The following is a 26,626-nucleotide window of genomic DNA, read 5'->3' on the forward strand; positions in this document are numbered from 1 at the left end:
AGGCCCATTCAGCCTCCTTCGAGCCTGTTACACAGGAACAAGAGGAGGTCCATTCAGCCCCTCTCGAGCCTGTTACACAGGAACAGGCCCATTCAGCCCCTCTCGAGCCTGTTACATAGGAACAGGAGGCGGCCCATTCAGCCCCTCTCGAGCCTGTTACGCAGGAACAGGAGGAGGACCATTCAGCCCCTGTCGAGCCTGTTACACAGGAACAGGAGGAGGCCCATCCAGCCCCTCTCGAGATTGTTACCCAGGACTTGTTGAGCCCCCCTATCCGCTTTGTTACACAGGAACAGGAAGTGGCCCATTCAGCTCCTCAAGCCTGTTGCAATATTCAGTCAGATCACGGCTGATCTATATCCCCCCCCCCCCACACAAACACACAGTTTTATTTGCGGCGGGAAGGATTCTAGATTTCTGCTCCCTGTGGGTGAGGATGTGACATCCTCCACTGACTGGCCTGGGTCTCATTTCAAGCTTCTTCCTGCCCCTACCCCACTGGCTTTTCTGGACTCCACCACCCCCCACCCCCCCACCCCAAAAGAGGAACCGATTCTTTCTATCAACCCTAATGCATTTTGGAAGGTCTAATGCAGGTAGGGAATATACAGTGAATGGTAGAACCCTCAAGAGTATTGAAAGTCAGAGCGATCTAGGTGTACAGGTCCCCAGGTCACTGAAAGGGGCAACACAGGTGGAGAAGGTGGTCAAGAAGGCATACGGCATGCTTGCCTTCATTGGCCGGGGCATTGAGTATAAGAATTGGCAAGTCATGTTGCAGCTGTATAGAACCTTTGTTAGGCCACACTTGGAGTATAGTGTTCAATTCTGGTCGCCACACTACCAGAAGGATGTGGAGGCTTTCGAGAGGGTGCAGAAGAGATTTACCAGAATGGTGCCTGGTATGGAGGGCATTAGCTATGAGGAGCGGTTGAATAAACTCGGTTTGTTCTCACTGGAACGACGGAGGTTGAGGGGCGACCTGATAGAGGTCTACAAAATTATGAGGGGCATAGACAGAGTGGATAGTCAGAGGCTTTTCCCCAGGGTAGAGGGGTCAATTACTAGGGGGCATAGGTTTAAGGTGCGAGGGGCAAGGTTTAGAGTAGATGTACGAGGCAAGTTTTTTTACACAGAGGGTAGTGGGTGCCTGGAACTCGCTACCGGAGGAGGTGGTGAAAGCAGGGACGATAGTGACATTTAAGGGGCATCTTGACAAATACATGAATAGGATGGGAATAGAGGGATACGGACCCAGGAAGTGTAGAAGATTGTAGTTTAGTCGGGCAGCATGGTCGGCACGGGCTTGGAGGGTCGAAGGGCCTGTTCCTGTGCTGTACTTTTCTTTGTTCTTTGTTCTATCGAATCGTTCATTCACCTTGAACCCCCTCGAACACTTTTCCCCCACCTTCCTCTTCCAAGGCTGATATACAGAACTGCCAACCTTTCCTACAATCTAGTACGAGAGGTCATAGTTTTAGGATAAGGGCGAGCAGATTTAAAACAGATGAGGTTAAATTACTTCTCTCAAGGGTAGTGAGTCTGTGGAATTGACTCCCCCAGAGTGCAGTGGATGCCGGGACATTGAGTAAATTTCAGGAAAAGGGACAGATTTTTAATTAGTAATGGGTTGAAGGGTTAAGGAGAACAGGCGGGGAAATGGAGTTGAGGCCAAGAGGAAATCAGCCATGATCGTATTGAATGGTGGGGTAGGCCCGAGGGGCAGAATGGCCCACTCCTACTTAGTTCTTATCACTGGTGATACAGCTTCCGGTGACCCTAGGGCCGGTTTAAACATGTCCCCTCCCCGCCCTCGCGGTCTCTGAATCCCGCCACATACCTGGCCTCCAGACAGATTTGAGCTTTCTCCTCCCACCGCTCGGAGATGGTGACCAGCTCCTGCAGCTCTGCCATCGCCTTCTCGACAGCCGGGTTGGGGGCCAGTTTGGAGCCAGACTCGATGAGCGGCCTCATCACATCGAGGGTGACCCGGCCAGAGGCGGCTAGGGTCTCACGCACTTGGTCCAGCCACTCGGCCTGCTGGGCTTCCTGCCGCAGCTTGGCGATCTCCGGCAGCTCCACTGCCAGCTGCCTGCCCTGCTCGATCAGCTCACGGAATTCACGGGAGTTGGGAGGCAGCTCCTTCAGGGCAGCACGGGTCTGCACCTGAAACTTCTCGATGTCTTCCAAGAGCTCCTAAAAAAAAAGAGTAAAAAGGATTCAAGTTTCTGACCACCAGCTGGCCGCCTTGCAAACCTTTGAAGTGTCGCAGCGTAATAGAGGGCCACAATCTCCGAGCAGAGTCTTGGGGTAACAAGACAGGAGCCTCTTTAGCACCACCAACATAACAAGCTCATGGTTTTAACTTCACCCTCAGTGGATCAGTAGAAGGGAACTGAAAGTACACTTTCCACCCGGCAGCATGATGCACAATCTCAGACTGTCCAGAAAGCTTGACGTACAGCACGGGGTGAGATACAGAGTAAAGCTCCCACTACACTGTCCCCATCAAACACTCCCAGGGCAGGTACAGCACGGGGTTAGATACAGAGTAAAGCTCCCTCTACACTGTCCCCATCAAACACTCCCAGGACAGGTACAGCACGGGGTTAGATACAGAGTAAAGCTCCCTCTACACTGTCCCCATCAAACACTGCCAGGACAGGGACAGCATGAGGTTAGATACAGAGTAAAGCTCCCTCTACACTGTCCCCATCAAACACTCCCAGGACAGGTACAGAACGGGGTGAGATACAGAGTAAAGCTCCCTCTACACTGTCCCCATCAATCACTCCCAGGATAGGGACAGCATGGAGTTAGATACAGAGTAAAGCTCCCTCTACACTGTCCCCATCAAACACTCCCAGGACAGGGACAGCATGGGGTTAGATACAGAGTAAAGCTCCCTCTACACTGTCCCCATCAAACACTCCCAGGACAGGGACAGCATGGGGTTAGATACAGAGTAAAGCTCCCTCTACACTGTCCCCATCAAACACTCCCAGGACAGGGACAGCATGGAGTTAGATACAGAGTAAAGCTGCCAGGATGAGATAAAGAGGATGTTTTCACGTGTGATGGGGCCATCAATATATTATTGTCACTAATAAATTGGGGTGGAATTCCAGAGACACTTCTTTACCCGGAGAGTTTGGGGAACGTTGAACACGTTTGTACAGGGAGAATATGGAACTCGCTCCCACGGGGAGTGGTGAAAATGTAGGACTCGCTCCCACGAGGAGAACGTGGGACTCGCTCCCACGGGGAGTGGGGAGAGTGTGGAACTCGCTCCCACAGGGAGTGGGGGGAATTTGGGACTCGCTGCCACGAGGAGTAAGGAGAATGTGGAACTCGCTCCCAGAGGGAGTGGGGTGAATGTGAAACTCGTTCCCACGGGGAGTGAGGAGAATGTGGAACTCGCTCCCATGGGGAGTGGGGTGAATGTGAAACTCGTTCCCACGGGGAGTGAGGAGAATGTGGACTCGCTCCCACGGAGGGTGAGGAGAATGTGGGACTCGCTCCCACGGGGAGTGGGGAGAATGTGGGACTCGCTCCCACGGGGAGTGGGGAGGATGTGGGACTCGCTCCCGCGGGGAGTGAGGAGAATGGGGAACTCGCTCCCACGGGGATTGGGAAGAATGTGGGACTCGCTTCCGCGGTGAGTGGGGCGAATGTGGGACTCGCTCCCACGGGGAGTGGGGGGAATGTGGAACTCGCTCCCACGGAGAGTGGGGGGAATGTGGGACTCGCTCCCACGGTGAGTGGGGAGAATGTGGAACTCGCTCCCACGGGGATTGGGGAGAATGTGGAACTCGCTCCCACGGGGAGTGGGGAGAATGTGGAACTCGCTCTCAGGGGGAGTGGGGAGATTGTGGAACTCGCTCCCACGAGGAGTGGGGAGAATGTGGGACTCGCTCCCACGGGGAGTGGGGAGAATGTGGAACTCGCTCCCACGGGGATTGGGGAGGATGTGGAATGTAGTGACCAGGGGCTTTTCACAGTAACTTCATTGCAGTGTTAATGTAAGCCTACTTGTGACAATAAAGGTTGTTTATTTTTTTTATTTTTTTGCCCAAAGCTAGTTACCAACCTGCATGTCCTGGATGTGGGTGATGACACAGGGCAGGCTCCGCAGTTGCTCGATGAACAGTCGCAGCTCGTCCACGGTCAGCTTGGTCGGGCGCTCGGTAATGTCCGGCTGAGGCCTAGATCAATAAGGACGACGGTCAGGCACTTTCTGGCTCTCTTTGCGAGCAATGCCCCAGCTAGAAATGCTCTACCCGACAAAGAGGCTGCCGGCCTGACTTCCGGAGGGGAACAGGGAGGGGGCGAGGAATCTATCACCGTGCTAAGTAGCGCGAGTCCCCCTCCTCAACTCGCCCCCTCTTCCCACCCCCGTCAACCAGAGGCTGGCCTGAGATGAGGAGGAATTTCTTCTCACGGAGAGGGGTGTGTCTGCGGCATTGCCCCCCCACCTGAGACAGCAGTGGCGGCTGCAGCTCATTTAATATATTCAAGGCCCAGTTAGAAAGATTTCTGATCGCCGAGGGGGTCGACAGTTAGGCGGTGAGGGGGAGGACTGACAGGAAAATGGAGTTGAGGACCAGGTCAGATACAATCTTATTTAATGCAGGACTCGAGTGACCAATGGCCGACTCCCGCTCCTAATTCTTCCTCGTCTTCCCCCCCCCCCCCCCCCCCCCCAATAGTGGGATGGATTTGTCTAAATGAATTGAGGCCCACGGTCAGGGAGGAGAGCTGCCCACTCCAAAGTGGCGGCTTCGGTCCAACCGCCGCACCAAACACCCCCCCCCCAGCAGCCCCCCGTCCCCCTCTGCCCTCCCTACCTTGCTCCCTTCCTGCTGAGGGCCAGCTGACCGGCCTCTGCCAGGCACTTCTCCGCCTCCTCGACGCTGCCCTTCAGTTGGTGGAGGAGGCCGTTCTCCGGGAATTTCTTCTCCTTGGCCTCCGTCAGCAGTGCCTTCAGATCCTCCAGCGCTGGTGGGGGAACGGGTGGAGGTGAGATGAAAGGAAAAGGCAAGATCAAAGAAAGGGAACATGTCGAGTCGGTGCCGCGCGCCGAGACACCTCTTCGTCTCGAACCGGTCTGAGCCGTTCCGCACTGCCTTCGCCGCTTTGGGTGGGACAGGGGAATACTCCCTGACCCCGCGACTCCCCAAAGCGATCGGGACAGTGGGGAAATGGCCTAGCTCCCCCACCACGACCCCCCCAACCCTCCCTCAACACCCTTTGTATCTCTGGTAATGTCATGTGAGAGTACCTTTAAGAAATGGGTGTTTAAGAAATGTAACTTTAAGAAATGGGTGTTTATCAGTGATGTCAGAGTGTGGGTGGAGCTGGGCTGTCTGTCAGCTTTTTACATTCGTTTTAGGCTGTTTGCTGCAGGGTGTTTTAGTTTTGTTTTCAGTGTTGGAGCTGAAGCCAGACCGAGCAGGTGTACTGTTGATCTCTCTGCCATGAAAAGACTATCTCTTGATCATTTGGTGAATTCAGAATTATAAATGTTTTCAGTAGTGACTTTAACCTGATGTGCTTCTGATAAAGGTTTTGTTTTTAAGTCGTATGGATGTTAAAAAGGAAAGCTTAAAGGTTTACTTAGTGTTGGAGTCTTTGGGGGTTGTATTTGAATTGATGGTTGCTAAAATGTTCACTGTATGTTTTAAAAAGGTTAACCTGAGTTCATAAAATAAACATTGTTTTGCTTTAAAAAACATTTCCATTTCTGCTGTACCACACCTGTACAGTGGGCCGTGTGCTCCCCATACCACAATCTAGTAAAAGTTGTGGGTCGGGTGAACTCCATGTTACACTTTGGGGTTCTCTAAACCCTGGCCCATAACAGTAACATTGATGAAAAGTGACCCAACAGAGAGTCTACTTCAGGGGAGGGTTGACCGGATCCTCCCCGAAGGAGATTCTGTTCTTTATTCGTTCACAGGAACGTGGGCGTCGTTGGACGAAGCCCAATGTATGTTGCTTGTCCCTGCGTTGAAGTCCGCCAGTGCTATCCCGCCCCACCCCCTCCGACTCTCACTCCCTTCCTCAGGCGCTCACCTCCCTTCCTCCGCCGAGTCCCAGCAAGGCACCGCTTGCCCCGGCACCTCCTCCCGATTCACTGACTTCCCCAATGACGGTGAAAACTCCGCCATATGCTTTTGGCATCGGTTCCCATCCTGCATTCTCCAAGCGGGTGGTTTTGTCTCACAGTTTTGTCCACCTTACCCTTACTTAGGGAGGGGATATACTCTCATCGGAGGCAATTCAAAGAAGGTTCACTTGGACCGAGTGCTGTGATTAAGGGGGTTTTGTCTGATGAGCAACGGGTTGAGCAGGTCGGGGCCCTGTACCCATCGGAGTTTAGAAGAACGAGAGGTGATCTGATTGATACATATCAGATTCTGAGGGGGGTGGTCACAGGGTGGACCCTCAGAGGCTGCTTCCCCCTCGTGATGGGAAATCTAGAACTGGAGGTCACAGTTTGCGAATAAAGGCGTCTCCCATTGAAGACGGGGTTGAGGACGAATTAATTCTGATCAAGGTGTTTAAAATGATGCAGTGGGTAGATGTAGGGAAGATGTTTTCACTTGTGTGTGTGTGTGTGTGTGTGTGTGTGTGTGTGTGTGTGTGTGTTTGGGGGGGGGGGAAGAGACCAGAGCGAGGGGGCTATCAATACACGATGGTCACTAATGAATCCAAACAATGGGGGAATTCAAGAGAAAGATCTTTACCCAGGGAGTGGGGAGAGTGTGGAACTCGCTCCCACGGGGAGTGGGGAGAGTGTGGAACTCGCTCCCACGGGGAGTGGGGAGAATGTGGGACTCGCTCCCACGGGGAGTGGGGAGAATGTGGGACTCGCTCCCACGGGGAGTGGGGAGAATGTGGGACTCGCTCCCACGGGGAGTGGGGAGAATGTGGGACTCGCTCCCACGGGGAGTGGGGAGAATGTGGGACTCGCTCCCACGGGGAGTGGAGAGAATGTGGGACTCGCTCCCTCGGGGAGTGGGGAGAATGTGGGACTCGCTCCCACGGGGAGTGGGGAGAATGTGGGACTCGCTCCCTCGGGGAGTGGGGAGAATGTGGGACTCGCTCCCACGGGGAGTGGGGAGAATGTGGGACTCGCTCCCACGGGGAGTGGGGAGAATGTGGGACTCGCTCCCACGGGGAGTGGAGAGAATGTGGGACTCGCTCCCACGGGGAGTGGGGAGAATGTGGGACTCGCTCCCACGGGGAGTGGGGAGAATGTGGGACTCGGTCCCACGGGGAGTGGGGAGAATGTGGGACTCGCTCCCACGGGGAGTGGGGAGAATGTGGGACTCGCTCCCACGGGGAGTGGAGAGAATGTGGGACTCGCTCCCACGGGGAGTGGAGAGAATGTGGGACTCGCTCCCACGGGGAGTGGGGAGAATGTGGGACTCGCTCCCACGGGGAGTGGGGAGAATGTGGGACTCGCTCCCACGGGGAGTGGAGAGAATGTGGGACTCGCTCCCACGGGGAGTGGGGAGAATGTGGGACTCGCTCCCACGGGGAGTGGAGAGAATGTGGGACTCGCTCCCACGGGGAGTGGGGAGAATGTGGGACTCGCTCCCACGGGGAGTGGGGAGAATGTGGGACTCGCTCCCACGGGGAGTGGGGGTAATGTAGGACTCGCTCCCACGGGGAGTGAGGAGAATGTGGGACTCGCTCCCACGGGGAGTGAGGAGAATGTGGGACTCGCTCCCACGGGGAGTGAGGAGAATGTGGACTCGCTCCCACGGGGAGTGGGGAGAATGTGGAACTCGCTCCCACGGGGAGTGGGGAAAATGTGGGACTCGCTCCCGCAGGGAGTGGGGAGAATGTGGGACTCGCTCCCATGGGGAGTGGGGAGAATGTGGGACTCGCTCCCACGGGGAGTGGGGAGAATGTGGGACTCGGTCCCATGGGGAGTGGGGAGAATGTGGAACTCACTCCCACGGGGAGTGGGGAGAATGTGGGACTTGCTCCCGCGGGGAGTGGGGGGGAATGTGGGACTCGCTCCCACGGGGAGTGGGGAGAATGTGGGACTCGCTCCCACGGCGAGTGGGGAGAAGGTGGGGCTCGCTCCCACGGGGAGTGGGGAGAATGCAAGACTTGTTCACACGGGGAGTGGGGAGAATGTGGGACTCGCTCCCACGGGGAGTGGGGAGAATGTGGGACTCGCTCCCACGGGGAGTAGTGAGAATGTGGGGCTCGCTCCCACGGGGAATGTGGTGAATATGGAACTCGCTCCCACGGGGAGTGGGGAGAATGTGGAATTCGCTCCCACGGGGAGTGGGGAGAATGTGGGACTTGCTCCCACGGGGAGTGGGGGTAATGTGGGACTCGCTCCCACGGGGACTGAGGAGAATGTGGGACTTGCTCCCACGGGGAGTGAGGAGAATGTGGACTCGCTCCCACGGGGAGTGGGGAGAATGTGGAACTCACTCCCACGGGGAGTGGGGCGAATGTGGGACTCGCTCCCGCGGGGAGTGGGGAGAATGTGGGACTCGCTCCCACGGGGAGTGGGGAGAATGTGGGACTCGCTCCCACGGGGAGTGGGGAGAATGTGGAACTCACTCCCACGGGGAGTGGGGAGAATGTGGGGCTCGCTCCCACGGGGATTGGGGTGAATGTGGAACTCGCTCCCACGGGGAGTGGGGAGAATGTGGAATTCGCTCCCACGGGGAGTGGGGAGAATGTGGAAGTCGCTCCCACGGGGAGTGGGGTGAATGTGGGGGCTCCCACAGGGAGTGTTGAGGGTGAAGATGTATTTTATTCTTTCCCGGATTGTGGGTGCCACTGTCCGGGCCCAGCATTCGTTGCCCATTCCTAATTGCCCCTTGAGCCGCCATCTTGAACCGCTGCAGTCCCGTGTGGTGTAGATACACCCACAGTGCTGTTAGGGAGGGAGTTCCAGGATTTGTACGGTGGAGGAACGGCTGATACATTTCCAAATCGGGATGGTGTGTGTGTATATATATCCGTGTATATATTTGGGGGAGCTCGGAGGGGGAACTTGCAGGCGGTGGGTGGTCCCCGTGGCGCGTGCTGCCCTCGTCCTTCTAGGGGGTACAGGTGGTGGGTTTGGGCGGCGCTGTCGAAGGAGCCTTGGCGAGTGGCCGCAGTGAAATGAAAATCGCTTATTGTCACAAGTAGGCTTCAAATGAAGTTACTGTGAAAAGCCCCTAGTCGCCACATTCCGGCGCCTGTTCGGGGAGGCTGGGACGGGAATTGAACCGTGCTGCTGGCCTGCCTTGGTCTGTTTTCAAAGCCAGCGATTTAGCCCTGAGCTAAACCAGCCCCTGTCCTCGGTCTGTTTGTGATGTGTGTGTCTGCGTGGGGTGGGGGGTTGGATTAGGAATTAGATAATAGTTAATATTTGCTGCATGTTTCATTATAGTTCTTGTCATGAATAAAAAGCAACTGGTGTTTAAAGGTGAAAACCTGGTGACTGTAATTATTGGGCAGCCAAGGGCCAAAGACCTCGGGTGTTTTTCTAAGAATCATTGGTGAATTGAATTGCGACTGCGAGTCAAGCGGGCTGGAATTGACCGCACACTCACCCAGGACGTCCGAACCCAATCCACTAACCATCCCGACTTGAGATATATCGGCCGTTCCTTCACTGACGCTCGGTCACAATCCTGGAACCCCCCTCCCTGACAGTGCCTTGGGTGTGGCTACACCACACGGGGACTGCAGCGGTTCCAGAAGGCAGCCCACCCACCACCTTCTCAAGGGCAATTAGGGACAGGCAACAAATGCTGGTCCAGCCATTGAAGCCCACATCCCGTAATTTTTTTAAAAATGAGGTTTCGGAGGTCACAGGGAACGAGTTATATATTTGGGGGAAGGGGAAAAGGTGGAAGCAAACGCAGATCAGTGAGTACAGGGGGCAGTGGGTGAATAGAGCTTCTTTCAGGTTCGGGCATTGGGTGGTTGTGGGGGAGTAACAGAGTGCACCAGTCAGGGCATCAACCACAGGGGCAACACATGTCTCCTTACTTTTCTTCTGTTTGTCCTCCATCTCCAGCGCTGACTTGACTTTGCTCCCCCAGGTGTCAAATGACTCAGCACGTATCTTCAGCTTATGCAGCATGGCTGGCAGCTCGTCAAGGGTGTACCGGTACCTGTCAGGAAGAAACAGGTAAGTCAGTCCACTGCACGAGGATTACTCCCGCCGCCCCCCACCCCCACCCCACCCCACCCTCTTGCCCTGACGACTGGCCCGCACAAGTTGACCGCGTTATCCGGTCTCTCACTCTTACAAGCTCGGAGCAGCAGCTAAGCCGGAGGCAGTTTTTAAAAAATATAAATTTAGAGTAGCCAATTATTTTTTCCCAATTAAGGGGCGATATAGCGTGGCCAATCCACCTCGCCTGCACATCTTTGGGCTGTGGGGGTGAGATCCACGCAGACATGGGGAGAATGTGCAAGCTCCACACGGAGTGTGACCAGGCGCAGTGCTACCAATTGCACCACCGTGCTGCCCTGGCCAGAGGCAGTTTAAAAAAAACCAAACATATATATTCTTTCATGGGGGTTGCCAGGCGACACTGGCCGTTCTCAGCATTTGTTGTCCATCCCTAATCTCCCCTCGAGAAGTTGCTGGGTGAGCCGCCATCTTGAAACGCAGCAGTTCTGTGCAGTGTAGTGTCATGTGGGAGTACCTTTAAGAAATGGGTGTTTATAAATGGGTGTGTATATAAATATCTGTAGTGAGTGTACCTTTAAGAAATGGGTGTTTATAAATGGGTGTGTATATAAATATCTGTAGTGAGTGTACCTTTAAGAAATGGGTGTTTACTACTGCAGTGATGTCAGAGAGTGGGTGGAGCTGGGCTGTTTGCTGCAGGGTGTGTTTTGTTTTTGTTTTCAGTGTTGGAGCTGAAGCCAGACCAAGCAGGTGTACTGCTGTTCTCTCTGCCATCAAAAGATTATCTCTTGATCATTTGGTGAATTCAGAATTATAAATGTTCTCAGTAGTGACTTTAACCTGATGTGCTTCTGATAAAAGGTGTTTCTTGGACCTTCTGGATGTTGTTTGGGAAGTTATTAAGGATTACTTAGTGTTGTAGTCTTTGGGGGTTGTATTTGAATTAATGGTTGCTAAGATGTTCGCTGCATGTTTTAAAAAGGTTAACTTGAGTTCATAGAATAAACATTGTTTTGCTTTAAAAAATACTTTTCCATTTCTGCTGTACCACTCCTGTAGAGTGGGCCGTGTGCTCCCCATACCACAATCTATTAAAAGTTGTGGGTCAGGTGAACTCCATGATGCGCTTTGGGGTTCTCTAAACCCAGGCCCATAACAGTATGTACATCCACAGTGCTGTTAGGGTTCTGACTCAGCGACAGTGAAGGAACGGCCGATATATTTCCAAATCGGGATGGCGTGTGTGTGTGCGCGTGGGGTGGAGCTTGGAGGGTGAACTTTCAGATGGTGGGTGCTCCCCCTGACCTCTGCTGCGCTTCTCCTTGTTGGTCAGCGGCAGGTAACCTGCGGCCCTTGGTGGTAGTGGTGGGGGGGGGGTACTTGAGGCCCATTTGAGAGCCCATAGGACATTTTGTTGACCATCGCCCATGCGTAGGGTTGCCACATTCTGCTAATTTCCATCCTCATAGTTTTCTTTCTGACTGGTTTGACTGAAGTGATACAAACTAGAGAACAGGCCGTCCTAGACTGGGTATTAAAGAACAAAGAAAAGTGCATAGAAAATAGGTGCAGGAGTAGGCCATTCAGCCCTTTGAGCCTGCACCACCATCCAATATGATCATGGCTGATCATGCAAATTCAGTATCTCACTCCCGCTTTCTCTCCATACCCCTTCATCCCTTTAGCCGCAAGGGCCACGACCAGCTCCCTCTTGAATATATCCAACAAACCGGCCCCAACAGCTTTCTGTGGGAGAGAATTCCAAAGGTTCACAACTCCATGAGAGAAGTTCTTCCTCATCTCAGTCCTGTATGGCTTACCCCTTATTCTTAGGCTGTGACCCCTAGTTCTGGATGTCCCCAACATCGGCAACATTCCTCCCGCATCTAGCCTGTCCAGTCCCATCAGGATTTTAGATGTTTCTAAGAGATCTCCTCTCATTCTTCTGAACTCCAGTGAGTGCAAACCCAGTCAATTGAGTCTTTCTTCATCTGTCAGTCCTGCCATCCCGGGATTTAGTCTGGTGAACCTTCGCTGGACACCCTCAATAGCCAGAATGTCATTCTTCAAACTAGGAGACCAAAACTGCTCACAATACTCAAGGTGTGGCCTCACCAAGGCCCTGTGTAACTGCAGCAAGACATCCCTACTCTATACTCAAATCCTCTCTCTCCGAAGGCCAGCGTGCCATTAGCTTTCCTCACCGCCTGCTGTACCTGCTTGCCGACCTTCAGCGACTGTTGCACCGGGACATCCAGGTCTCGTTGCGCTTCCCCTTTTCCGAAACTGCCACCATTCAGATAATAATCTGCCTTTCTGGTTTTGCCACCAAAGTGGATACGCTCACATTTACCCACGTTACATTGCATTTGCCCACTCAGCTAGCCTGTCCAATTCACCCTGTAGCCTCTTTGCATCCTCCTCACAGCACACACTGCCACCCAGATTAGTGTCGCCTGCAACTTGGGAAATATTGCACGCCATTCCTTCATCCAAATTATGAATGTATATTGTGAACAGCTCGGGTCCCTAGTGCGGTACCCCACTAGTCACTGCCTGCCACTCTGAAAAGGACCCGTTTATTCCCACTCTCTGCTTCCTGTCTGCCAACCAGTTATCTATCCACGTCAATACATTACCCCAAATACCATGAGCTTCAATTTTGCTCACTAATCTCTTGTGTGGGACCTTGTCAAAAGCCTTTTGAAAGTCCAGATACACAATAACCACTGGTTCACCCTTGTCCACTCTACTGGTTACATCCTCAAAAGATTCCAGATTTGTCAAGTGTGATTCCCCTTCAGTGAATCTCCGGTCCCGTCCCCACTTTCCAAATGCTCAGTTATTTCATCCTGAAATGATTGACTCCAGCATTTTCCCCACCACCAATGTCAGGCTAACCGGTCTATATTCCCGTTTTATTTACAGTGCAGAAGGAGGCCATTCGGCCTGTCGAGTCTGCACCGGCTCTTGGAAAGAGCACCCAACCCAAGCCCACACCACCCTATCCCCGTAACCCAGTAACCCCAACACTAAGGGCAATTTTGGACACTAAGGGCAATTTATCATGGCCAATCCACCTAACCTGCACATCTTTGCACTGTGGGAGGAAACCGGAGCACCCGGAGGAAACCCACGCACACACGGGGAGGATGTACAGACTCCGCACAGACAGTGACCCAAGCCGGAATCAAACCTGGGACCCTGGAGCTGTGAAGCAATTGTGCTATCCACAATGCTACTGTGCTGCCCCTTTTCTCTCTCCCTCTCTCTTCCAGAGTCTATAGAATGCTGGAAGATGATCACCAACGTGTCCACTATTTCTGGGGCCACGTCCTTAAGTACTCTGGGAGGCAGAGTATCAGGCCCTGGGGACTGATAGGGTTTTAATCCCATCAATTTCCCCACTACAATTTCCTGACGAAAAATGATTTCCTTCAGTTCCCCCTTCATGCTAGACCCTCTGTCGCCTAGTGTTTCCGGGAGGTTATTTGTGTCCTCCTCAGTGAAGACAGATCCAAAGTAATTGTTCAACTGGTCTGCCATCTCTTTGTTCCCCATTATGAATTCACCTGATTCTAACTGTAAGGGACCCACATTTGTCTTCACCGGTCTTTCTTTCTTCACATATCTTTGGACGTTTTTGCAGACAGTTTTTATGTTTTCTTCTAGCTTCCTCTCGTATTCTACTCCGATGCCAAAATTGATCTCTCAGCCGGGACCAGAGCAAGGACGGGTTTTCTGGCTGCCCGGCCTGAATTTGGTATCTTGCTGTGCGCGGACCGGGCGCTTCGGGAGGCACTTCACTGGTAGCGGAAGAGCTTTTGGCTTCTGGCAATAAACACACGACAACTACAAGACCCACTTCCCGTCGAACTTTGCGAATTTGTCAGGGGCTTAGAGTGCATGGGGGCGAGGCAGGGGGGCAGGACGGGCAGGTTCCTACCTTAGGTAGTGCCGATTGGGAGGGCAATCGCACAGATCGTCGATGTGGTAGAGGCAGACCAGCCTCTCGGGGCACTCGAAACACGCCAGCGCAGAGAGGAAGCAGGTGGTCTTGCACTTGTCGCACTGTCTCTCGTCATCTGGCAACAGTTCGAAGGCTTCGCGTTCCGCCTCCGTGATGCCCTAGAAGATAAATCGCACAGAATGTTTGATGGGGACAGTGTAGAGGGAGCTTTACTCTGTATCTAACCCCGTGCTGTACCTGTCCTGGGAGTGTTTGATGGGGACAGTGTAGAGGGAGATTTACTCTGTATCTAACCCCGTGCTGTACCTGTCCTGGGAGTGTCTGATGAGGACAGTGTAGAGGGAGCTTTACTCTGTATCTAACCCCGTGCTGTACCTGTCCTGGGAGTGTTTGATGGGGACAGTGTAGAGGGAGATTTACTCTGTATCTAACCCCGTGCTGTACCTGTCCTGGGAGTGTTTGATGGGGACAGTGTAGAGGGAGCTTTACTCTGTATCTAACCCCGTGCTGTACCTGTCCTGGGAGTGTTTGATGGGGACAGTGTAGAGGGAGCTTTACTCTGTATCTAACCCCGTCCTGTAACTGTCCTGGGTGTGCTTGATGGGGACAGTTTAGAGGGAGCTTTACTCTGTATCTAACCCCGTACTGTACCTGTCCTGGGGGTGTTTGATGAGGACAGTGTAGAGGGAGCTTTACTCTGTATCTAACCCCGTGCTGTACCTGTCCTGGGAGTGTTTGATGGGGACAGTGTAGAGGGAGGTTTACTCTGTATCTAACCCCGTCCTGTAACTGTCCTGGGTGTGCTTGATGGGGACAGTTTAGAGGGAGCTTTACTCTGTATCTAACCCCGTACTGTACCTGTCCTGGGGGTGTTTGATGAGGACAGTGTAGAGGGAGCTTTACTCTGTATCTAACCCCGTGCTGTACCTGTCCTGGGAGTGTTTGATGGGGACAGTGTAGAGGGAGCTTTACTCTGTATCTAACCCCGTGCTGTACCTGTCCTGGGAGTGTTTGATGGGGACAGTGTAGAGGGAGATTTACTCTGTATCTAACCCCGTCCTGTAACTGTCCTGGGTGTGCTTGATGGGGACAGTTTAGAGGGAGCTTTACTCTGTATCTAACCCCGTACTGTACCTGTCCTGGGGGTGTTTGATGAGGACAGTGTAGAGGGAGCTTTACTCTGTATCTAACCCCGTGCTGTACCTGTCCTGGGAGTGTTTGATGGGGACAGTGTAGAGGGAGCTTTACTCTGTATCTAACCCCGTGCTGTACCTGTCCTGGGAGTGTTTGATGGGGACAGTGTAGAGGGAGCTTTGCTCTGTATCTAACTCCGTGCTGTACCTGTCCTGGGGGTGTTTGATGGGGACAGTGTAGAGGGAGATTTACTCTGTATCCAACCCCGTGCTGTACCTGTCCTGGGTGTGCTTGATGGGGACAGTGTAGAGGGAGCTTTACTCTGTATCTAACCCCGTACTGTACCTGTCCTGGGAGTGTTTGATGGGGACAGTGTAGAGGGAGCTTTACTCTGTATCTAACCCCGTGCTGTACCTGTCCTGGGAGTGTTTGATGGGGACAGTGTAGATGGAGCTTTACTCTGTATCTAACCCCGTGCTGTACCTGTCCTGGGAGTGTTTGATGGGGACAGTGTAGAGGGAGCTTTACTCTGTATCTAACGCTGTGCTGTACCTGTCCTGGAAATGTTTGATGCGGACAGTGTAGAGGGAGCTTTACTCTGTATCTAACCCCGTGCTGTACCTGTCCTGGGAGTGTTTGATTGAGACAGTGTAGGAGGAGCTTTACTCTGTATCTAACCCCGAGCTGTACCTGTCCTGGGAGTGTTTGATGGGGACAGTGTAGAGGGAGCTTTACTCTGTATCTAACCCTGTGCTGTACCTGTCCTGGGAGTGTTTGATGGGGACAGTGTCGAGGGAGCTTTGCTCTGTATCTAGCCCTGTGCTGTACCTATCCTGGGAGTGTTTGATGTGGACAGTGTAGAGGGAGCTTTACTCTGTATCTAACCCCGTGCTGTACCTGTCCTGGGAGTGTTTGATGGGGACAGTGTAGAGGGAGCTTTACTCTGTATCTAACCCCGTGCTGTACCTGTCCTGGGAGTGTTTGATGGGGACAGTGTAGAGGGAGCTTTACTCTGTATCTAACCCCGTGCTGTACCTGTCCTGGGAGTATTTGATGGGGACAGTGTAGAGGGAGCTTTACTCTGTATCTAACCCGTGCTGTACCTGTCCTGGAATTGTTTGATGGGGACAGTGTAGAGGGAGCTTTACTCTGTATCTATCCCGTGCTGGACCTGTCCTGGGATTGTTTGATGGGAACAGTGTAGAGGGAGCTTTACTCTGTACCTAACCCCATGCTGTACCTGTCCTGGGAGTGTTTGATGGGGACAGTGTAGAGGGAGCTTTACTCTGTATCTAACCCCGTGCTGTACCTGTCCTGGGATTGTTTGATGGGGACAGTGTAGAGGGAGCTTTACTCTGTACCTAATCCCATGCTGTACCTGTCCTGGGAGTGTTTGATGGGGACAGTGTAGAGGGAGCTTTACTCTGTATCTAACCCCGTGCTGTACCTGTCCTGGGAGTGTTTGATGGGGACAGTGTAGAGGGAGCTTTACTCTGTATCTAACCCCGTGCTGTACCTGTCCCGACTTCTGCCTTGAACATACGCCCAAGATATGGCGATGGTGGAGGGTAGAGGGGGCCAGAGTGGGTCAGGCTGGAAGAGGAGTCCTGTCGGGGTTCCAGTCTGAGGTCCATGGTAATGGCCCCGCTGTCACTAGCTCTGGGGAAGTTTACGGAAAGTCCGGTGGTACAGTCGACGGTCAGGGTGTGGAATCAGCTGCAGATACACTTTTAATTGAAGGGGACGTCTGTGTTGACACCGCTGTACGGAAACCATAGGGTTCAGCCGGGGGAGATGGACGGGATGTACGGGAAGTGGAGGGTGAGGGATTTGTACTTGGAAGGGAAGTTTGCAGGTCTGGAGGAGTTGCGGGAGAGGTTTGAGTTGCCGAGGAGAAGTGAATTTAGATATGTGCAGATGAGGGACTTTGCACGGAAAGAGTGGAGGAGTTTCCCAGGCCGCCGGAGTACACCTTATTGAAGCAATGTTCCCGGATGAGTTGGGAGAGGGAAGGATTGGTGATATATACAGGTGGTTGGGGGAGCAGGGGTTGGAGGGCGCAGGTGGTGGGGTTCAAGGACAAATTGGATGAGGAGTTGGGGGTAAATAGGCCGGGGTCTGTGGTATGAGGCGATGCGGGGTGAATTTGTGAGGGTGAGCTGGATTCAGTTCCAGGTGGTGCACAGGGTACATATGACTCGGGCGAAGATGAGTGGGTCCTCCCAGGGGGTGGCCGATGGGTGAGAGAAGTGTGGGCGGGGCCGGCGAATCATGCGCACATGTTCTGGGGATGCGGGACGTTGGAGAGTTCCTGGGAGGCGGCGTTTGGGACGACGTTAAGACTGTTGGAGTGGAGGTCAGGCCGAACCCAATGGTGGTGATCTTTGGGGTCTTCGGAAGTGTCTGGGGGGGGAAGTGGGTCGATGTCGTGGCCTTGGCCGGCGAAGGATCTTGCTGAACTGGAGGCTGGACACGCAGCCGGGGGCGGCGGCCTGGCTGGGAGGCATGTACAATTTTCTTCAATTGGAAAAGATTAAATTTGAGTTGAGGGGGTCAGCGGGGGGCTACGAGATATGGTGGGGGTTGTTCATGAGGAAGGGGTGAGGGGGGGGGAAGGGAGGGGGTAGAAAGGGGCAAATTGTACAAACTGTGGACTGTGAGTTTGTGGAGTGTGTTTTTGTACATGTTGCTGTTTTATTTTACATGTTTGGAATAAAATGCATTGAAAATGAAGAACGAGGTGCGATCTCATTGGAAGGTCTGAAATTCTGAAGGGGTCTGGCTGGGGCGTCGGGAACACGGGACGGTCACAATCTCAGGATAGAGGCGGCTATTTTAGGCCGAGGCGAGGAATAAATCTCTTCGCTCCGATGGTTGGGAACCTTCGTAATTCCCGACCCGCAGAGGGAGCTCGGCCTTGGGACTATGTTCGAGGCAGAGGTCACGGGAGGTTTTCGGACATTGAGGAAATCAGGGGGGGGTGGATGATCAGCCACGACTGTGCGGAATGGGGGCGGAAGCGGACTCAAGAGGGGCTGAACGGCCTCCTCTTGCTCCTGCTTTTGTCCTAGCCACCCGGAGACGAGACGGTGTGTGCTATCCTTCACACGTTTGCAGCATAGTTCATACAGTTGATTTACCATAGATCAAGGAGGATTGGTCTAGTTTCTAACTGCCTAACAGGCTTATTTACAATGCTTAAAAATACCTCCGCAAGCACAAACTGTCTGCATCCAGGCTCATCCAGCTTCCGTGGGTCTGTTTGCTTTCCTCGGAGTCATCGCCCAGACCTAACCAACCGAGCCCCAAGAACATTAACCGCTTACCAGAATCATATAATCGAACGCAGAGCAATTGGACACAAACAATGCCAAAGTGCCAACTGGGTGAACTCATCCCACCCATAGTGCTTCCCCACCCCTACCCCCCACCCTCACGGTGCCGTACCTTCTCTAGCAGCGCCTTCCTCAGCTTCCGTTCCTCCTGCACCATAATGAACATCTCCTTGTGGACGGCTGCCGCCAGGTTCAAGTCCAGCCTCTCCGCGCAGGCTGCCATCTTGCAGACGAGCTCCTCGTGGGAGAAAACGCAGTACCTGTGCAGCCACCGGTAGTGCTCAATGCACCGGCGGCCGGCCGGCAGCTGGAAGGAAGAAGGCCAAGTTCAGTACCGACACACAACGGGAGGTCGGGCCGCGGAGGGGGGGGTGAACAGGAAGGCACAGGGTGGTGTTCGCGAGCAAACCCCCCCCCCCTTCTTCCCCCACCCCCACCACCCCCCTGTCAGCATAATTTCACTGTCCAATTAGATTGCCCGAGGGGTCGTCAAGTAGGGTGAAGCGCTGAGTAAAAAAGAGGCTAACACTGTGCCTTGAGGCATGATGGTGAAAGAGGGCAACGGCAAACCTGAATGAGACTGCCAGAGCAATCTGCAGCTCTCTGCAGAATGAATTCCATGGGAACAGACAGAATGACTACGGGCAACCGGGCAGTTTGCTGATAACACTTTTGTTTTGGAACAGCGAGAGCACGGACGAATGAGGCCGATGTGCGTCACAGGACTTTTTTTATATGAATAAACTAAAAACTAAGAGCTAAAACCTTATAAGACACAACAGCTTCCGAGATGTCAACAGTGATAACGCTGGGGTCAACGTTGGCCCGGAGTTTGGAAACTCTCAGCGCACACCCTCCAGCCTGGCCAAGTTCTCTCTATCCGGGTAGTATTATTTCGATCAAGTTGGGAGTGTTGAAACTGACGTAACGACTTAAATAAGCACATAGCTAAAGTTTTAGAGAATTAAATGAAGGCTGTATTAATTCAACTCTTGTTGTGAGGACTGATCTGTCTGTTTAGTCAGTTGCCAGCAGTGGTCACGGTAACACAAACTTTTGTATATGTATAATGAGCGATTCATTCTGGTAGTAAGAACTTTGCAAATGTAATGAATGAAGTGAAAATCTATTGTGGGTGGAGATGGTGCAAACCAGCCCCTGAGCTGCCCGCTGGTCACCAAAGAGGATCTGGGTTTATATTTGCATAAATCATTGAAGGTGGCACGCCTGTTTGAGAGCGTGGTAAAGGAAGCATATCCTAGGCTTTATCACTCGAGGGACAGAGTACAAGAGCAAGGAGGTTATGCTGAACTTGTATAAAATACCAATTGAACCCCAACTGGAGTATCGCGCTTTAGGAATGATGTGAAGGCTTTAGAGAGAGAGAGAGCAAGCATGAGAGAGAGAGAGAGACAAGAATGAGAGAAAGAGCGAGCGAGCACGAAAGAGAGAGCGCGCGCGAGGGAGGTAGGTTGGGAGGGAGGGAGGTTGGGAGGCAGGGATGGAGCGATGAAGGGAGGGAGCAAGAATCGATTGACCAGAATGGTTCCAAAAACAAGATGAGATTTGAATGAGGGGGACAGAGTGGAGAGGATGGACTGGAGTGGAGAGGGGGAGAGAGTGGAGAGGGGGAGAGAGTGGAGAGGGGGAGAGAGTGGAGAGGGGGAGAGAGTGGGGAGGGGGAGAGAGTGGGGAGGGGGAGAGAGTGGAGAGGGGGAGAGAGTGGAGAGGGGGAGAGAGTGGGGAGGGGGAGAGAGTGGAGAGGGGGAGAGAGTGGGGAGGGGGAGAGAGTGGAGAGGGGGACAGAGTGGAGAGGGGGACAGAGTGGAGAGGGGGACAGAGCGGAGAGGGGGACAGAGCGGAGAGGGGGACAGAGCGGAGAGGGGGACAGAGCGGAGAGGGGGACAGAGCGGAGAGGGGGACAGAGCGGAGAGGGGGACAGAGCGGAGAGGGGGACAGAGCGGAGAGGGGGACAGAGCGGAGAGGGGGACAGAGCGGAGAGGGGGACAGAGCGCAGAGGGGGACAGAGCGCAGAGGGGGACAGAGCGCAGAGGGGGACAGAGTGGAGAGGGGGACAGAGTGGAGAGGGGGACAGAGTGGAGAGGGGGACAGAGTGGGGATGAGAACAGAGTGGGGAGGGGGACAGAGTGGAGAGGATGGACTGGAGTGGAAAGTGGTGCTGTTCCCATTGACAGGGGGATCGACAACCAGAGCGGGACACAGATTGAAGGCGATCGGAGAAAGGAGCGACGGAGACACAAGGGAGGCTTTATCGCACAGTGAGTGGTTAGCATCTGGAAGACGCCACCTGAGAGATTGGAGGCAGGTTCAATCGAGTCTTTCCAAAGGGGGAATTGGATCAATATCTCAGAAGGGGAGAATGGGCGGGTGGAGTGGCACTGGGCAAATTGTGGGCAGCACTGCAGCACAGTGGTTAGCACAGTTGCCTCACAGCGCCAGGGTCCCAGGTTCGATTCCCGGCTTGGGTCACTGTCTGTGCGGAGTCTGCATGTTCTCCCCGTGCCTGCGTGGGTTTCCTCCGGGTGCTCCGGTTTCCTCCCACAGTCCAAAGATGTGCGGGTTAGGTGGATTGGCCGTGCTAAATTGCCCTTAGTGTCCAAAAGGTTAGGTGGGGTTGCTGGGATAGGGTGGAGGTGTGGGCTTAAGTGGGGTTCTCTTTCCAAGAGCCGGTGCAGACTCGATGGGCCGAATGGCTTCCTTCTGCACTGTAAATTCTATGATGATTCTAAATTGTTCATTCAGAGACCCAATACAGACATGAATGGGCCAAATGGCCTCCTTCGGCGGCGTAACAGCTGCGTGATTCTGTAATCCATTAGCCCCGGCTAATGCTTCGGGGGAGTGGATACGAGGGTTTGAATCCCACCACGGCAGCCAGTGGAATATAAATTCAATTGATAAAATGTGGAATTATAAAGCTCGTCTCAGTCACTGTGACCGTGAAACTATCATCGATTGTCATTAAAAAAAAAAAACACAAAATCTTTACGCTTGTTCCAAGCGACATCTATCCGTACAAAGGTACCCATTCTGCGCAACCAAAAGGAATATGTCCAAGCCGTGTGCCTTTTCTTAATTATCCATGACCTTGGGGAGCCGAGACATTCCCCTCAGTGCTTCCAGCAGGGCAGTGCCTCCATCAATCAGTGTCCACTTGCCAACCGATCAGCCCCCTTTTCGCCAGCGATATAAATTGCTGAGAGAAACTGGAATTTGGTGTTCTAGTGTTGGCCTTGATAAGTGGTAGACAAAAAACTTTTGATGTCTCTAGACAGCCAATGCTTTCCTTCAATGAAGGAATTTTAACGTTCTCACAGTAGTGCCGTCCAAATGGAAAAGGCCGAAAGGGTCAGGGAGTTGCAAAAAATCAGATGGTTAACGAGCCGGAGATGGCAGGCGGACTACACTCTCTTCCCCCCCCCCCCCCTCCCCGCCCCAGTGGGGAAAGTGACGGATACGGGTAACGGGAGGAGGGTGGGGGCAGGACGCGCGGACGTCCCGTCACGACCCGAGAGACTTGCGGCACGGAGACACAGGGCGGGAAACTCCCGAGAGTTCATAAAAGGGAATCGGAAAGCAAAAATAATGAGTAGGAAAGTTCTGCTACCACAGCGCCTGATGGAGATGCCGCCTGGAGTACAGCGGACAGGTTTGGTTTCCTTGACCAGACTTAAGATGGGGATTTACTCGCATCAGAGGCCGTTCAAGGTTCATTTGACCGACTCCTGGGATGAAGAAGGTTTGTCCGATGAGGAAAGGGTTTTGCAGGTTGGGGCCCTGCACCCATCGGAGTTCAGAAGAGCGAGAGGTGATCTTATTGAAACATATCAGATTCTGAGGGATGAATGGGTCTCCTCCCGTTCCTGTGCAACAGGCTCGAGAGGGGCTGAATGGGCCTCCTCCTGTTCCTGTGTAACAGGCTGGAGAGGGGCTGAATAGGCCTCCTCCTGTTCTTGTGTAACAGGCTCGAGAGGGGCTGAATGGGCCTTCTCCTGTTCCTGTTTAACAGGCTCGAGAGGGGCTGAATAGGCCTCCTCCTGTTCCTGTGTAACTGGCTCGAGAGGGGCTGAATAGGCCTCCTCCTGTTCTTGTGTAACAGGCTCGAGAGGGGCTTAATGGGCCTCCTCCTGTTCCTGTGTAACACGCTCGAGAGGGGCTGAATAGGCCTCCTCCTGTTCCTGTGTAACACGCTCGAGAGGGGCTGAATGGGCCTCCTCCTGTTCCTGTGTAACACGCTCGAGAGGGGCTGAATGGGCCTCCTCCTGTTCCTGTGTAACAGGCTCGAGAGGGGCTGAATGGGCCTTCTCCTGTTCCTGTTTAACAGGCTCGAGAGGGGCTGAATAGGCCTCCTCCTGTTCCTGTGTAACTGGCTCGAGAGGGGCTGAATAGGCCTCCTCCTGTTCTTGTGTAACAGGCTCGAGAGGGGCTGAATGGGCCTCCTCCTGTTCCTGTGTAACACGCTCGAGAGGGGCTGAATAGGCCTCCTCCTGTTCCTGTGTAACACGCTCGAGAGGGGCTGAATGGGCCTCCTCCTGTTCCTGTGTAACACGCTCGAGAGGGGCTGAATGGGCCTCCTCCTGTTCCTGTGTAACACGCTCGAGAGGGGCTGAATGGGCCTCCTCCTGTTCCTGTGTAACACGCTCGAGAGGGGCTGAATGGCCCTCCTCCTGTTCTTCCTGATGAAAGACAGTGTTCAGGAGCCACTAAGTGGGATTCACTAGAGGATTGCAGCTTCTGATGCAGTCTCTGAACACAGTGCAGGCTATACAGTGGAAGGGCTGAATGTCCAGGATCTGACTCTAGTTACCGTACCCAATCGGCAGTGCAGAAGTTGACAGCTTCAGCGAAGTTGTAGCCTTGATTGAAGCCACTATGGTAAGCCCTCGGAAAGGTGATGACAAATTCACCAGCACACTGGTTGGTTCTGACCACCTGAAAGAAACCAACAAATACACAATGCTGTTCATAACAAGGCAGAGCAAACAATTTGTCTGGTCAGTGAGAAGAAAACACCCAGCACAAATCACAAGGACAGGTACAACACAGGGTTAGATACAGAGTAAAGCTCCCTCCACACTGTCCCCATCAAACACTCCCAGGACTGGTGCAGCACGGGGTTAGATACAGAGTAAAGCTCCCTCCACACTGTCCCCATCAAACACTCGCAGGACAGTTACAGCACGGGGTTAGATACAGAGTAAAGCTCCCTCTACACTGTCCCCATCAAACACTCCCAGGACAGGTACAGCACGGGGTTAGACACAGAGTAAAGCTCCCTCTACACTGTCCCCATCGAACACTCCCAGGACAGGTACAGCACGGGGTTCGATACAGAGTAAAGCTCCCTCTACACTGTCCACATCAAACACTCCCAGGACAGGTACAGCACGGGGTTAGACACAGAGTAAAGCTCCCTCTACACTGTCCCCAACAAACACTCCCAGGACAGGTACAGCATGGGGTGAGATACAGAGTAAAGCTCCCTCTACACTGACCCCATCAAACACTCCCGGGACAGGTACAGCACGGGGTTAGATACAGAGTAAAGCTCCCTCTACACTGTCCCCATCAAATACTCCCAGGACAGGTACAGCACGGGGTTAGACACAGAGTAAAGCTCCCTCTACACTGCCCCAACAAACACTCCCAGGACAGGTACAGCACGGGGTTAGATACAGAGTAAAACTCCCTCTACACTATCCCCATCAAACACTCCCAGGACAGGTACAGCACGGGGTTAGATACAGAGTAAAGCTCCCTCTACACTGTCCCCATCAATCACTCCCAGGACAGGTACAGCACGGGGTTAGACACAGAGTAAAGCTCCCTCTACACTGTCCCCAACAAACACTCCCAGGACAGGTGCAGCACGGGGTTAGATACAGAGTAAAACTCCCTCTACACTGTCCCCATCAAACACTCCCAGGCCAGGTACAGCACGGGGTTAGATACAGAGTAAAGCTCCCTCGACACTGTCCCCATCAAACACTCCCAGGACAGGGACAGCACGGGGTTAGATACAGAGTAAAGCTCCCTCGACACTGTCCCCATCAAACACTCCCAGGCCAGGTACAGCACGGGGTTAGATACAGAGTAAAGCTCCCTCTACACTGCCCCAACAAACACTCCCAGGACAGGTACAGCACGGGGTTAGATACAGAGTAAAACTCCCTCTACACTATCCCCATCAAACACTCCCAGGACAGGTACAGCACGGGGTTAGATACAGAGTAAACCTCCCTCTACACTGTCCCCATCAATCACTCCCAGGACAGGTACAGCACGGGGTTAGGCACAGAGTAAAGCTCCCTCTACACTGTCCCCAACAAACACTCCCAGGACAGGTGCAGCACGGGGTTAGATACAGAGTAAAACTCCCTCTACACTGTCCCCATCAAACACTCCCAGGACAGGGACAGCACGGGGTTAGATACAGAGTAAAGCTCCCTCAACACTGTTATGGGCCAGGGTTTAGAGAGCCCCAAAGTGTATCATGGAGTTCACCTGTCCCACAACGTTTACTAGATTGTGGTATGGGGAGCACACGGCCCACTCTACAGGTGTGGGACAGCAGAAATGGAAAAGTATTTTTTAAAGCAAAACAATATTTATTCTGTGAACTCAAGTTAACCTTTTTAAAACATACAGTGAACATCTTAGCAACCATCAATTCAAATACACCCCCCAAAGAATACAACACTAAGTAATTCTTAATAAACAACATCCAGAAGACCCAAGAAACACCTTTTAACAGAAGCACATCAGGTTAAAGTCACTACTGAGAACATTTATAATTCTGAATTCACCAAGTGATCAAGAGATAGTGGGGGCGATTCTCCCAAATGGCGTGCAAGTGTTCGCGCCGTCGCGTTTCACGACAGCGCGAACCGGGCCCGGGTACGACCAATTCTGTCACCCACAGGGAGCCAGCACGGCGCTGGAGTGGTTCAGGCCGCTCCAGCCTCCTTTCCCGGCGGCAGATGGGCGCCGCGCCAACCTGCACATGCGCGGGGGACTTCTTTAGCGCACCGGCCCCAACTCAACATGGCGTAGGTGTTCAGCGGCCGGCTGCGCAGGGAAGTAAGCCGCCGCCGAGTGGTGGGCTCGGATCGCGGGCCACACCCCATCGGAACCCCCCTCCCCCCCCGCCCCCGGTGAATGTGAAGGATCCCCCCCCCACACAGGCCGCCCCCCCCCCCCCCCGACCGTTCGCGCAGAGTTCCCGCCGGCAGCGACCTGGGGTGAACGGCACCGGTGGGACTCTGTCGTGTCCGCGTGGCCGCTCGGCCCATCCGGGCCAGAGAATCAGCAGTCCCGCCGATTCCAGCGGTCCGCGGCGCCCCAAACGTGCCGGCGCAAATGGCGCCGATTCTGCACACCTCGGAGAATCGCGCGCCGGCGTCGAGGCGTCGTGGCGCGGTTGCGGCGATTTTGCAGCCCTGCGCGAGGCTTCGAGAATCGCCCCCAGTCTTTTCATCGCAGAGATATCAACAGTACACCTGCTCTGACTGGCTTCAGCTCCAACACTGAAAACGAAACTAAAACACACCCTGCAGCAAACAGCCTAAAATGAAAGTAAAAAGCTGACAGACAGCCCAGCTCCACCCACTCTCTGACATCACTGCAGTAGTAAATACCCATTTCTTAAAGGCACTCTCACTACAGATATTTAAATACACACCCATTTATAAAAGGTACTCTCACTACAGATATTTAAATACACACCCATTTATAAACACCCATTTCTTAAAGGTACTCTCACGACAGATATTTAAATACACACCCATTTATAAACACACATTTCTTAAAGGCACTTTCACTACAGATATTTAAATACACACCCATTTATTAACACCCATTTCTTAAAGGTACTCTCACATGACACCTCCCAAGAAAAAATAATAAACCATCAACTTCAAGATGGTTTCATTTTTCACCTTTTCACTATCCTTTAAGAAATGCACACAGTAAATATACTTTTTTGTTTAAAAAAAC

The 26,626-nt window shown here is 53.2% G+C and overlaps 1 protein-coding gene across 1 annotated transcript in view; it reads right to left on the reverse strand.

Moving 5' to 3' along the window:
- LOC140398957 (lysine-specific demethylase 5C-like) overlaps positions 1–26,626 on the reverse strand; it is a 78,676-nt gene that overhangs the window by 47,151 nt on the left and 4,899 nt on the right. Inside the window, exons 2-8 of the mRNA XM_072487957.1 lie at positions 23,444–23,563; positions 18,723–18,917; positions 14,118–14,299; positions 10,021–10,145; positions 4,848–4,998; positions 4,091–4,205; positions 1,841–2,196 (exon numbers count right to left, since the gene is read on the reverse strand). Coding sequence (XP_072344058.1) covers positions 1,841–2,196; positions 4,091–4,205; positions 4,848–4,998; positions 10,021–10,145; positions 14,118–14,299; positions 18,723–18,917; positions 23,444–23,563 — 1,244 coding nt within the window. The remainder of the gene's footprint in view (positions 1–1,840; positions 2,197–4,090; positions 4,206–4,847; positions 4,999–10,020; positions 10,146–14,117; positions 14,300–18,722; positions 18,918–23,443; positions 23,564–26,626) is intronic.

The sequence above is a fragment of the Scyliorhinus torazame genome, chromosome 22, assembly GCF_047496885.1.
Source record: "Scyliorhinus torazame isolate Kashiwa2021f chromosome 22, sScyTor2.1, whole genome shotgun sequence".
Classification (NCBI taxonomy): domain Eukaryota; kingdom Metazoa; phylum Chordata; class Chondrichthyes; order Carcharhiniformes; family Scyliorhinidae; genus Scyliorhinus; species Scyliorhinus torazame.